At 40.0% G+C, this 13,121-nt stretch overlaps 1 protein-coding gene across 5 annotated transcripts in view; it reads left to right on the top strand.

The window, feature by feature from the left end:
• Positions 1-13,121, top strand: part of CAST (calpastatin) — a 52,069-nt gene that overhangs the window by 25,903 nt on the left and 13,045 nt on the right. For 3 of the 5 annotated variants that reach the window (XM_066568769.1, XM_066568766.1, XM_066568767.1), the window contains exons 4-15: positions 2,537-2,596; positions 6,863-6,913; positions 7,188-7,244; positions 7,472-7,588; positions 8,610-8,708; positions 9,244-9,345; positions 9,889-9,969; positions 10,060-10,113; positions 10,741-10,836; positions 10,982-11,077; positions 11,780-11,878; positions 13,027-13,110. In XM_066568769.1, coding sequence (XP_066424866.1) covers positions 2,537-2,596; positions 6,863-6,913; positions 7,188-7,244; positions 7,472-7,588; positions 8,610-8,708; positions 9,244-9,345; positions 9,889-9,969; positions 10,060-10,113; positions 10,741-10,836; positions 10,982-11,077; positions 11,780-11,878; positions 13,027-13,110 — 996 coding nt within the window. The remainder of the gene's footprint in view (positions 1-2,536; positions 2,597-6,862; positions 6,914-7,187; positions 7,245-7,471; positions 7,589-8,609; positions 8,709-9,243; positions 9,346-9,888; positions 9,970-10,059; positions 10,114-10,740; positions 10,837-10,981; positions 11,078-11,779; positions 11,879-13,026; positions 13,111-13,121) is intronic. The other 2 variants (XM_066568768.1, XM_066568770.1) reach the window with 2 other exon arrangements.

Below are 13,121 nucleotides of genomic sequence, written 5' to 3'. Positions count from 1 at the left end.
GGGGGAGCAGCTGCAGGAAGAGAGGAACCAGCACTGATTATGCTGGTTCTCCCCTCCTCTAACAGCTCAGAGGGCACCCCACTCTCCCTTTGCAGCATCTCCTGACATTCTCTGCCTCCTGGTCTGGTTAAACCCTCACTGTTTGACCCCCCCAGCCTTGCTGTGAGGGGCTGAGCACGCCAGGGTGCGAGCAGGGTGTGCCACAGCCACACAACAAAAACCTCCTCCTGCCTCAGGAGGGTTTTGTTGCCAGGTTGCCAGGCAGCGCTTCACTATTTACCTGCACAGCTGACACACGTCCTGGTGTTGCTTCACGCCTCCTGCAGTCCCTCTGGGCAGCTGTGGCAGAAACATCTGGGCACAGCTGGTGGCAGAGCAGGGTCCTGGGGACAGGAGCACCAGAGCAACGTGGGGTAAGAGGTCGATCCCAGAGCCAGGCTGGTGGTGACAAGGTTGCACAGTGGTGACCACACCAGACAGAGGGCTTGGAGCTCTTGGCATTGTCAGTCTGGCTGCAAACCCTGCTGGCTGAAGGGCTGGCTAAACAAGGACCCTGCTTCTTCCCTGGAGTGGCTCTTTTTGGGGACACAGTGGGAAATTGTGGGTCTTTATTGTGGGATAGTGGGGGAAGTGGGGGAAGTGAAGCAACGTGCTCTGTGGTGGTCCCTGTGCTCTTCCCACCTGTCCTGTGCTCTCTTCCAACCTGTCCTGCTTTCCTCTGGCTCCTCAGGGCTTTGTTCCCCTGATTGTCCCCAGGGAGGGTGGCTTGGTGTCCTCCACAGCCCCTGGTCAGCAGCTGTGCATTGAGCTGCTTTCTATTTTCAGGCTGCTCCTCTTCCTCCATGAGTACCTCCCTTCTTCACCTCTTTGCTTCTGCTGGTCACTGCCCTCCAGCTGGACAGGGCAGGAAGAAGCAGATGGGATTTTGGGAAGTTTTCACTCATCCTTGCAGGTTGTGGTGATGCTGCTGTGCTGGGACATGTGAAAAAAGAATTTTTCAGTGCATTTTAAGACAGTGGCTTGGTAGGAGTTTTCTGAAGGCTGGAAGGCAGAAGGGCTCAGATAAATGTTTTCATTATTAAACAGACAGGGACTATGGTGACTAATAAGAAGGTGTAGAACAGATACCTACTTGTTAGTCATGCAGAAGGAATTCAGATTAATTTCTTGCTGAGGAAAGAAAAGGAGAGGAAAACTGTTAAAGAGCAAATTAAGAAAAAATACCTGATGGTGGTAGTGTAAATAGGTTAAATGGTTATAAAAACTTCATTTTTCTGCCCTGATGTAGGAGGCTCTTTACATTCCTATGTTCATCTCCACCGGTTTAAAAGTAGTCAATCTGTAGGTATATAGAAGCAGCAATTATTTCTTTACTTTTCTGCAGTGTGACAACTGGAGATTCTCTATAATATATATTTGGAACGATCAAACCTCTTACTGAGGTGTGTGAAACACCAGCTAAGCTGGTGGGGAGACCATGCTGTTGTTGTCATAGTGTGTATTTTAAATTCTGTACAGCTTTTCTCTTATTGCTGAGAAATCCTTGTGCTGCAAAAAATTAGGGAAATTCAATTTTTCCATGTGGAAGTAAGGGCCACCCTGGGGTCTAGGAGTAGTAATATGGCTTCTGTTAATTCTAACTGTGTGTGTGTGTGTTTTCATACTTCAAGTAGCACCGTAAACAGAGACAATGTAAAAAAATGGATAGAAAAGAGAAAAAGTTAAAAAAATTGATAAATTGTGCTGTAAATTTAAATGTGATGTAATAATGTGTTACTGTGACAGAGATGGCAAATCACAGAATCATAGAATACAGCTTTGAGCACATGCAAAAATACAAAATACACCTTTAAGCAGAGGAGCATAAAGCAGGGATAGAGGAGTAGTGTTACTTCTTTATAAAGTATTGATGAGACAGCTGGAATGTTCTGGGCTTTGAAGTTTGATACAGCCACAACAGCAACACACCATGGTGGTTTTGGATTGGCATCCCTGGAGGCAGGAGAACAGACCATATCCTCTGTGGGGTTCCAAAAAGGTCAGATGATATATAGGAACACTGAGGGACATGGGCTGCTCACATATTGACTACTCCTTTTTGTCTTGACGTATCTGACTTTGATACTTTAAATGTATTAAATGTTTTCTGTAAGAAAACACTAAATCCAAAGGCACAATTTTTGTTTAAAAAAATTTAAAAGGAAGCGTGGATGAATCCTGCAAAGTAAGTATATGTGCTTCAGTGTGAGAGCAGGATTTGAGTTTGTCTTGGTACTTGCTGGAAAATTTGCTGTCAGTGCATGTCAGAGGAGAAAATATAATGTTTAAAGAAGGTCTGTGGGCATCAGCAAAGTTCTACAAGGATATATTGTAGAAATACAGGTCAGGCAAAAGATCTCAAATAATAACTCTCATTTTCAGAAATAATTTATTCTTAATTTTCATCCAGATAACAAGTGAATTCAGATTCTTTATGCTTGCTTGCTACAAGTATTTATTACAAAAGTAAAGTTTGTTTTTTTTATTTTCCTCTTAGAAGCAGTCTCCTTCTGTGGATGCATCAAAACCACAAATTATGAAGCCATCTGAAACTAGGGTAAGAATTTCAGGAGGAAATCATGCTTGCATGGCACATGTGTAAAGCCATGGCATTTAATTTTTTAACATATGGGTCTATTTATTCTTCAGCACCACCAAACTTAAATTTATGCCATGGAATGGCTTCATACGAAATTTAACTTTTAACACTTTGATACTGAGTAACTTTACCCATATTTCTTATCGTAGCTTAGTTTCGTCTGCCAAAAAAAAAAAAAACAAAAAAAAAAAAAAACTCAAACCTAAAAAAGTGCTATTCAAAGCAACTAGAGGTTTTTGCAACAGCAATAAAAAGAAAATTAATTGCAATGTTAAATTTTAGCTCTGTCAGTTTTGTGACATGTGTATAGCTCCCCCCAGTGTAACTGCTGGGTCATTTACCTGGTGATGATTTTTCACATACTCAACCAAGCCAGGATGAGCCTCAGCTTTCTCTGTATGTAGAGTTGCATCTTCTCGTTAATCTCCTATGTTTCTCTGTCTGACAGCTCCCCTGCCTTTGCCCTTCACGCTTGTTCTGTCTTGTTTTGTGACTGGGGCTTCCTCAGTGTCAGGGCTGTGTCATCAGTCCCGTCCTTTGCTTGTTAGGAGAGAGTCATCGTCCTCACGTTGCCTAACAGGAGTTACCTGTGTTGTTCAAACAAATGATTAATGCTTCTCCCCCCACCTCTTCCATTTTCCACAGCCATAACTGCAGAACCAACAAAAGCTGGATGCCAGAGCAGGCCAGCAGGGACTTGTGTGGTGGAAAAGGCTCGGGCTGCCTGAACCTTGTGTAAATGCCAGAAAAGGGGTGCATAGAGGGGTGAGGGTGGGAGAGGTCCCTGTGGGTGCTCTGGTGCAGGCAGAGACAGCTCTGCAGGTAAATGGCCCTGCTGGAGGCCCTGCCAGGCACCTTTTGGGCATCTACAGCGTGTTGGCACAGTCAGAGCTGAGGTCTCGTTACCGTCACAGTGATTATTTTTTTTCCGTTTGTCAAATGGGAAGTTTCTTTGTGATAACCTTTTCCTCTTGTTCATTCTGGCCTGCATCCCCATCTCTGCATTAGCCATTACATTTCACTCAGCCTTTTAAAACCCTTTTCCTCCATGCACACGTACATCTCAGAGCTGAATGGCAATTAAGCAAATTTTCCATTTGTGCACCATCATCATTACTCACAAATGAAGGCATCTGCCAACATCTGGTTTCTCCTCCCTGTTGTGTTTGTGGGCAAACTCATTTGTGTCATGTTCATTACTGCTGTGGTTCTCCATATGGTCTAACCCAGACAGCTATGGTCTTTCCCTACTTGAAATTTAAAACAACTCTCAGAAGAATGTGGTAAATGAGCCAAAAATAGAGTAGCAGAGGCATGCTTCAGCACTGTAAGGCTGGTAAACACAAATCCCTTTGAAACAGTGGCCTGCATTTGCATGTGTAACATAATTAATGTTTTCTCTTAATGTCTGTTGCATTATTAATGTCTTTCCCCTGCTGGATTAAACAAGTCATTTGCATTTTTGACAGTAGACTTCTTTCAAAAGAAGTAAGGTTGCTGAGTCACTTCAATTTTCTAGTCCTAAATTTCTTGCAAATTAACAGATCTTTCCCAATTGCCTGCTATAACCACATCTCATTTGTCCTTCCTGAAGTCTCTCCAGTGCTCCACTGCTCTTAAACATGCTCTGGATCCCTCCTCAACCTCCAGTGAACCCTCAGAGTTGTGCCCTCTCTGAGAAAGCCCTGAGTTCACTGTGGCAGAGGAAGGAATGTGGACTTTCTTGTTCTGTGGGCAAAGCCTGAGGTTAGGTGGACATTTTGGAGGACCAGGGAGTAGAGCCAGCACTCTGTGGATTTGGCAGGGTTGGAGCAAACAGGGTGCTGCCACTGCCACTGTCACCATCACGTCCCCTTCAGCTGCCTTCCTTTCGCACACGTTTGTGCAACTGCACTGTGAACCAGGGAACCAGCGAAAAAATTGTTGTTTTTCATTTCCAGACCATTTCAGTCAGTTTGAAATGCATCCTGCTGGATCCTGGCACAGTGCAGGTGGAAGTAGGCAGTTGAAGGCAGAGAAAAACATCTTTTTCTCCACAGGAATTCAGTGCACGCCATCAGCTGATGCCATGGCTTCAGTCTGTGGCTGCTCACAGCTGACTCTGTTTAAAGGATGGCTGAGCAATTCCTCTGAATGGATAGTCTCATACTAAAATTGTTGGTTTGATTACTTGTTTTTTAGTCTGATTTTTTAAAAAATTATATTTGAACTTTTTGATTGCTAAAAGTGTATCTAAATTGATGTGCCTCTGTGTGTGAGCAGGTGTTTATAATAATGTGTTTTATTGTGGCCTCAGCTTTTGTGTGCAAAACTTGAATCATATCCTTGCCCATATGGGTCTGTTTATTCTTCAGCTTCACCAAACATAAATTCATAGTATGGTTAATTCTGCATCTTTTAAAATTTATTACAAAAGGATAGTGAATGATGCATACCTCACACAGAACGTGCATAAAGTATTCAGTAAAATAATATTTACAGTATTAAAAAGAAGACTCCCAGTTGTTCATAACTGGTTTGGCAAGTTGAGATTTTGTATTCAATGTTCTGTACAGGTGTTGTTGGGTGTGGGCAGAAGTGCAAGTACATGTATTTTATGGTCCTGCAAAAATAAGGTGCGTTTAGTTTTCTTCTGAAAGGGAGATAAGAAAAACCTGAATTTGTACTCTGACAGCAGGGTGCTTAGAATCCTGAGCAAACAGTAGTCACAGAGCAAGAAGAGTCAAACTCTGTATTTTTTGTACTTCATCTCTGCACTTCTGTCACATTTTTTGCATCTTGCTGCTGAAGGACACCTTGTGTCTGATTGACTCTTTGCTATAGATGTTACAGAAACACACCCAACCTTAATTTATCTTATAAACTACGAAAATTTTGGATTATCCTTTCATTACAGGATTATTTCTTGTACAGGTACAAACATGGATGTGTGTCTTTGAGTTTGCAGTTGTCATTAATAAGGACACACAAATGGGAGCATATAAAGCATGACTGAACCTGAGTTACTGTGCTTTAATCAGGCTTTAGGCATCAAGACAAAATATAAAGCAGGGAATTTAGGGAGAAGGTGGGAATCTGTCACCTTTAGTGAAATATTTACCTTTAATATCTTTTTCTCACTTTGAGAATTTTTGCTTCTCCCTCTCCATCAATGTTTCCCCTTTTGTGTGTGGAGGTGTGTCCCTCAAAGCTTCAAGACCTTCACCAGGATTATGCCCAGGCATCTGCATTTAATGTGTGCTCAGGGTTTCCCAGCCAAGTGTCTGCAGTTCAGTGTGGGGGTGTGAATACTTGCGTAACAAAATGTAAACAAACTTAGCAAATTTCTCTGTGTGGTCAGCCAGAAAGCGGAAGCTGGGTGATTCTAAGTAGTAATGAATGTTTGGCAGATGAAAGGCTCTTTCTGTCTTGCTCATCGTGCAGCTGAAGCAGCAAGAAAAAATAGGGAGAAAAATATGATGAGGATGCTGGGTTTCTCCCTTCTCAACAGCCATAACAATTCTATAATTTTTCTTTTTCACTTCTTACTGTTGTAATTTATTGCTTGCTGTACTTTGACTGGATTAATCACAGGAATTGGTTCTGTGGCATGGCTGCAGAAGGTTTTCAGGTGTAAACCCTGGAAGTGCAGTCGTGTAATATTATCCTAGCCAGGCTGTCCAGCTCTGTTGTAAAATAAGAGTATTAGGAGGTTACAGAGGAAAGAAAAAATACAAAATTTCAGCTGTATAGTATAAGGATATTAACTGAACATACCTCATCCTGTGTATGTGCTGTTGAATCTAAGTAATTAATGTCTTTTGCATCAAGACTACATGTATTTTTATAATTACATACTTTGCAATTATAATTATTTTATTGATAAATTAGTGAAAAATAATGCATTTATTTATAATCCATAGAATCTAAATAATATTTGAGGCTATTTCAGAAATTGCTACTGGCAATTTGGGTTTGGTTTCAAACTGGTTATTGTATTTTAACATCTTCCCCTGTCTGAGGAATGAGTGTGTTTGTGGATGTGGATGTTTGCACACATCTGAGTGCTCTTAAATCACTGGTGGCCTCTGTTAGGATGTTGTGAACTGCAAGATTAGTGTGTAGTAGTTAGACAGCATGTGTGCTGACAAGTGTGAACCTGTCTGATCATCTCCTTTACATAATCTGATCCTCTGCAAATAACCATGCATACTAATCTCTGCATAAATGATGTTTATGTTTCAGTCTGCACCGACAACCCAAGCAGGAACTGAAAAAAACACCCAGTCAGACAAGGTAAATACCTACCTTTCACCTTTGCAGAACTGCTGCACTTTGGTCTTTTACTAACTTTGAAAAAAGAGGCCGAACTCTTGGCTATTTCTGTGTCACATGAAACTGGTGTATGACCAGTGACATATCTGTGCATAAACTTCAGAACAGCCCAAGAAGTGTCCTCTTAACCATCTTGTTAGATCTGTCTTGTGCTTGTTTGGACTAGCATGGGTCATGTTCTTTAGCACTGAGTGGTGGAAATGGTAAATTATCTCAATACTTTATTTTATGACAGCCAGCAGACTCTCAAAATAAACAGCTGTCTGAAGAGAAGCAAAAGGAACCCAATGATGTAAGTGGTATAATTTCGACCTTCCTCTCTGTCTCTCTCTGTCTGTATCTCTGTATCTCTGTCTCTCTTTGAATTTTTTAATGAGCATTTCTTCTGGCATTTTAATCTTACTTTTAATAAGGGTTTCTTCTGGTACTTTACTTCTGTCTTTCATTTAAAAAAAATAGTTTGAAAAAACAAAAAGCCAGTCCTCCGTATCCAGTGATAATAGTTTATCTCTTACACAGGGAAAAAACCAAACCACACCTACTGTGTCAACAGCTTCTAAACCAAATAACACAGGAAAAGTAATTACAACTCAGGCTGGCCAGCCTCCAGCAGCAACCTCAACAGAGATACCAAAGGTATTGTAGAAACACAACCAGTTTTTATTATTTAAGTTAATTTTTAATATTTTCTTGAGGGAGTGTTAGGAATCCACATCACTATGGATTGTTTAGCTGAGTATTGTCAAGTGAGACTTTTGGGCCCCCAAAAATCACAGTGAGCTTAAGCTTTTGGCCAAGGAAATAACAGTAAGAACATCACAGTTTTAGGCCTGTTTCTGCGTGTTTGGGGCTCTTCTGTTTTTCTCTCAGTTTTTTTTTTAAGCTCCTTGTAGCTTCACAGCTGTCATTGGTTCTTTGTCAGGCTCTTCCCTTGCCCCCTCACTGCAATGTTGGCTCCAAATTTAGCAGGTCAGCCTTGAATGCAAGGCTCTGAAAAAAATTAAAGTGAGGAAGGCTGGGAAAAAAAGCTGGGAAGAGGTCATTTTCACAGGGTAAATGAAGAGAAAATGTGAAGGAAAAGCATGTGGTGGCATCAGGATGTGGATGTTTTGGTCTTCTAGTGTGCACACTTCCCGTGTCAAGGCTGGGGTAACACAAGGGCTCCTGCAGCTCTGCTAAAACACCCATATTTTTAGCAGTAAATGGCAGTGTCCATAATGCAGAAGTCTGCATTTTGTGTGCTGGTGTTGCCCCTCCACCTCCCTGCCTGCAGCAGTTTTCACCCCACTTGCTTGAGCACCTTTTGCTGCTGGGGTTTAATGGTGCACTGAGAGCTACTAGAAGTAAATGACAGCTTTCCAAAAAGACTTGGAAGGGGCCTCAAAGTCTTTCCTGCCCTGCAGATTTCTTTCACTGGCAGAATAAAAGAAGGAGGTAGAGTGCTTAAAATAGGAAGCTTTCTTTCCCATAGCAGAATCTCATTGGAAACAGAGCTTTTATGGTGGTAGTTCACTCTACCCAAACATCTGGGTGCTGTGCATTAGAACCAGCCAGTTCCTGAGTCAGAAAGACTGTGCACAGCCTCAGCATTGGATGTTTTATTCTGTTTTAACACTGATATAAGCTATCTCTTAATTTTTCTCTTTTTCTTCTCCAGCAAAAGTCCAAGGAGATGTCCACGGTGGCCGGTGCAGCTGCTGGGACAGGCACAGCTGGTGCAAGTGTGGTTGCTGCTGCTGACAAATCAAGTACTGAGGTTAGTACACATAGCCCCAGACAAAGGGTTCCCCTGTAATAATGTCTCAGAGGGTGCTTCTCTCTCTGAAATACTTCAATTTTGGGAAAAAATAAAAAGAATGGGTAACTGCTGAAGTACTGATACATCCTCAGTTTATGTGTGATGGTGGAGAGCCATCTGCAGGAAGAAGTGAAAAACAACTGGTATGTTATTTGTCTTTTGTTAAATAAGACTTCTTTAGAAGCTAGCTTAAAATTATACAAGCTTAAAATCAGTTACTACCTATTTCAGTTATATTTGAATATATATGTGTATCCACTGATACACAAATAAAAATATAAATAAAATAAATAAATAAAACACCTTGTTAATGACACTGGAGAACTGAGTTTAGAACCATTCTCACTGAAAAATTTGGCAAGTACACATCCTGCTGAAAGAAAGCTTTTAGGTTTGTTTCTAGGAGTATTCTACAGATTCACCAAATGCTTCAGGTTTTTTTTTCCTCCTGTGTACCTTTGTAACCTCTGTAATGGTTTGCTTATTTTTTTAGCCTGGTATGGATGAGTCAGCACTTGATAGCCTAATAGATACCCTTGGTGGACCCGAGGAAGATGTGCCTACTACTCCTGTTTACACTGGCCCAGAAATTACGGTATTTTACACTTCACATTCTTATTTCATCCCTAAATTGCATCTGTAGTTGCTCTTCACTGTGTTGATCCAGGATCTGTGAAGGGTTAAAAGTGAGTGTGCACAGTTACGTATTAATGTTGGTTTTGTAAATATAGAAATGACACAGTTTTGGGAATTTGTTGAAGAATGCATAACTTTCTGAGTCTGAATGGGACAATCATATAGAAAGGATTAGATTACAAGCTTAGTGGCTCAGTAAAACATGACAAAAATGTTGGAATACATAAATATTTAAAAAGCAGTGTAGGTTCAGCAATACATCCTATGGTCTGAGACACTGAAATAGCTTAAATTAGGAATCTGGGAATGTTCTGCTGGATGATGAGCTCTGTTGAAGCAGGTGAGGAGGCATGTGCATGACAGTAGGTACTGAAAGACACTATAGTGTCCCAGTCAATGTTTGAATTTTCTTTTAGGTGGTATCGCTGTAGGTGGCTCTATCAGAAATTTATTTCTGATAAAGAGCAGTACACAAACGTTAATGTGGGAATTATTTTCACAGGAAGATATATATTCAAGATACTTGGAAGAATTGGGCAAACGGGAAGGTAGTCTCCCTCCAGAGTATGTTAAACTGTTGAAGGTGAGTTAAATAGTAATACATTCTTCATGTGTGTCTGTAATATTGGATATTTCTGTTTCCCACTTACTACAAAATTAATTCTCACTTTAGAGCAAAGGATATGGCAAAGACGTGGTCCCCCCGAAACCGAATGAGCAAGATGAAGTAAGACCTTTTTTTTTTTAATATACTGGAAGGTGAAAGTAATCGAGGTGAAAATAACCCAGTTATCACTGAATTCCTAGGAAAATATAAACGTTGCCTGTTCTCCAAAATTCTCAGGCAATGACAGGGGGATGTGGGATGCCAAATAACCTAGCTACTGATAAAAATAAATAGAGCTTGGCACAGATGTTTTTAATAAAACTGTAGGAATTTTCACAATGCTGAAGCTGAAATGAGTCAAATAAATGTTTACAGAAATATTGGGCATAAAATAACAAAGAAATATTGGGCATAAAATAACAAAGGGGAGATACTCCTGCAAGCAGGAGTCTCTCTTAATGCCTTCAGCAAAGACTACTTGTATTTCTACACTTGGCCAGAGATTTCTGTCAGCCAGCATAATTTTGCTGGTTGGGAAGTCTGACATACTAAAAATAAAAGCTTATCTGAGATATGAATCAACCAGTGGGGGTGAGCACCTTTATTTTCTGTTGTGTCAGGAACTTGTGCCAGTGAGGTCACTGTGTGAGTAATTGTGGGACACACTCAGGCTGTAAACTGAGCTTGGCCCATGATGATATTTGAAGTTTCTCATGGTCATAACTTGGTTTGCAATTCCTTGCTCAGAAGCCAATGACGGATGATGAGCTTGCAGAGGCCCTCTCATCTGACTTCACCTGCAGTGCTGATTCTGCTCAGGAGAAGAAGACAAATCTGACAGAGGTACTGACACTTTCCTTGCCACTGCATGCATTTATTGTGTGGAAAAATTGACACTGCTATCATAATATTTCATATTAAAGTAGGTAAAATTTCCTGCTTCTTTTCTATATTTGCAAATTTGCCTATAATTTCATCTCACTTGCAGAAACCAAATAAAGAAGAAGAAATTGTGGAAGCACAAGCAGCAAGTTCAGTTAAGACCTCAGTTCCTCCTAAGGAGAAGAAAACAAAATCAAAAGAGGTATGCATAATTCTTCTTTCACTGGTTACCTTATAATTAAAATTTACAGGCATATGCTGCTCTTATGTGTTTTTGTTCTTGTAAAATCTTGAAGATTCCCATTTTCAATTGTAAATCCTCTTTGTTATAGAAAATATAGGAATAACAAGAAATGCCATTGCCCAGATTCCATTGTGCCTTAAAGATCTTACTTTAGTGTATCAGATGATTTTCCTTCTGGATTCTGAGGAATAACTATGGTACTTCTCACTAGAGGAAGTAGAGTAGAAATATTTGTAGGAAAATTTTCTTAGCTCTGTGATCTGTGTTTAAAACTTGGATATGATGTAACTTTCTCACGGTTTATGAACCTTCTGTTTTTTCCCTCTGAACAGAGCAAGTGTGACCTTACACTTTTTCAGTTTGCCAAGTCAAAGCATATGAGAATTGTGTTAGATAACATTGTGACACTGTGGTTTTTGGGTTTTTTTTTAATTTCCTTTTTCTTTTTCATTCTTTCCTTAAGAAAAGCCTTGTGTCTGACTAAAGTTGTGCTAATTCTGTCACGTAATTTGGTGTTAAGTTAATTGGGTAAAGCCAAACTAAAATGACCAATCTAGTGCTGGCTGTTTTCTTCATATACAACATAAAAATATTTGAGGTAAAAACCCGTGCCAGTTTAAAGAAATTACAAAGTAGTTTAAACATTTTCTCAAAATACAGGAAATGAACAATGATGCAATGGATGCTCTTCTTGATACTCTTGGAGGCCCTGAACCTGAACCTGAAGAAGATCCTACCCCTATTGCAGAGGTGTCAGAGGTAATACCTCACTCCTTTTTTACCCTGGCTTCCAGGCTCTGGCTGTGGAATCCTGAGTTTCTTTGTTAGACACTGGACAAATATGCAAAATAACAAGAAAGGGACTTTGATGTCAAAGGCCTAAGGAATGTGTGAGCCTTCAGTGATTGAGAAAATCTAAAACATTCAGAATCCCAAGTGGATACAGGTGGAGTTGAACATAGTAAGGTGGTCTGGAAAATTATGAGCATGTAATTTGTTTGCTTAAACAAGCAAACATACATATATACATACATACATTCATGGGTAGATACAGCTCTGTTTTAGTTTTCTTTTCCCCAGCACTCTATACAATTTATAGCAAGCTTTCATTTTGCACATATTTGCTGTTTGACTTCCAGTGTGTGTGCTCCTTTTTCCTTCAACTCCATTATCTTTCTAATTTGAGTCTTGCCTTCACTATCTTTTGGGAGTTTTGTTTTTCCACAACAGATAGAATTTAAACAGTTGCCCTGTGTTTTCATGTTAAGCTTTAACTTTTTGGTTTAATTTTGCAAACTCTGTCTATAACAATAGTTAGAGAAGGTTTTTTCCTGTCTTCACTTATAGCTCAGACCAAGCAAGCAATGGGGAAATAGTAAAAAATCTTCTGTTGCTGAGCCAAATTTTGACTAAAAAAGAGCTTCTTGTGTTGCAGATTTAGTCACTCTGGGCCTTCAGATAACTTAGCAGATGCATTTCTTCATTAATGAGGCCCAGAGAATTAAAAACTTTGTTTTGGTGCCAGTGATGGAAAAAGACACAGAATTATGGGTTCTGTAATCAGAGTGCTGAAGTGCAAGAAAACCTGACAATTTTGTACACGCAAAAATTCTAAAAGTGCCTGCCACAAAGAGCTCTGAATACTGTCCAGAGTTTTTTAGGATTTAAAATAATTTAGTTGTTTTCACATATGGCATTGAATCTTAAACCATTATGATATTACTACAGACATTTGATTGGAATAAATTGAGGGATTTTAGTATCTTACTACACAGAATAATTTCATCTGATGCCAGTCCTTTTGTACACAGTAGGCAGGAGAATCCTGATAGTGGAGTTGTGTAAAGGGAGCTTTTATTTTAATTTCTTTAAGTGGTTTTGGTTTTTTAATGTTGTTTCTTTTCAAGGCAAAAGCCAAAGAGAAAAAGGAACAAAAGGCTGGAGAGCGTGATGATACAATACCTCCAGAGTACAGGTTAACACCAGAGTTGGTAAGTTTTTC

This window comes from Molothrus aeneus, chromosome Z, assembly GCF_037042795.1.
Source record: "Molothrus aeneus isolate 106 chromosome Z, BPBGC_Maene_1.0, whole genome shotgun sequence".
NCBI lineage: Eukaryota > Metazoa > Chordata > Aves > Passeriformes > Icteridae > Molothrus > Molothrus aeneus.
The sequence above is the reverse complement of the archived record's forward strand: the minus strand, read 5'-3'. Positions and strand labels throughout refer to the sequence as shown.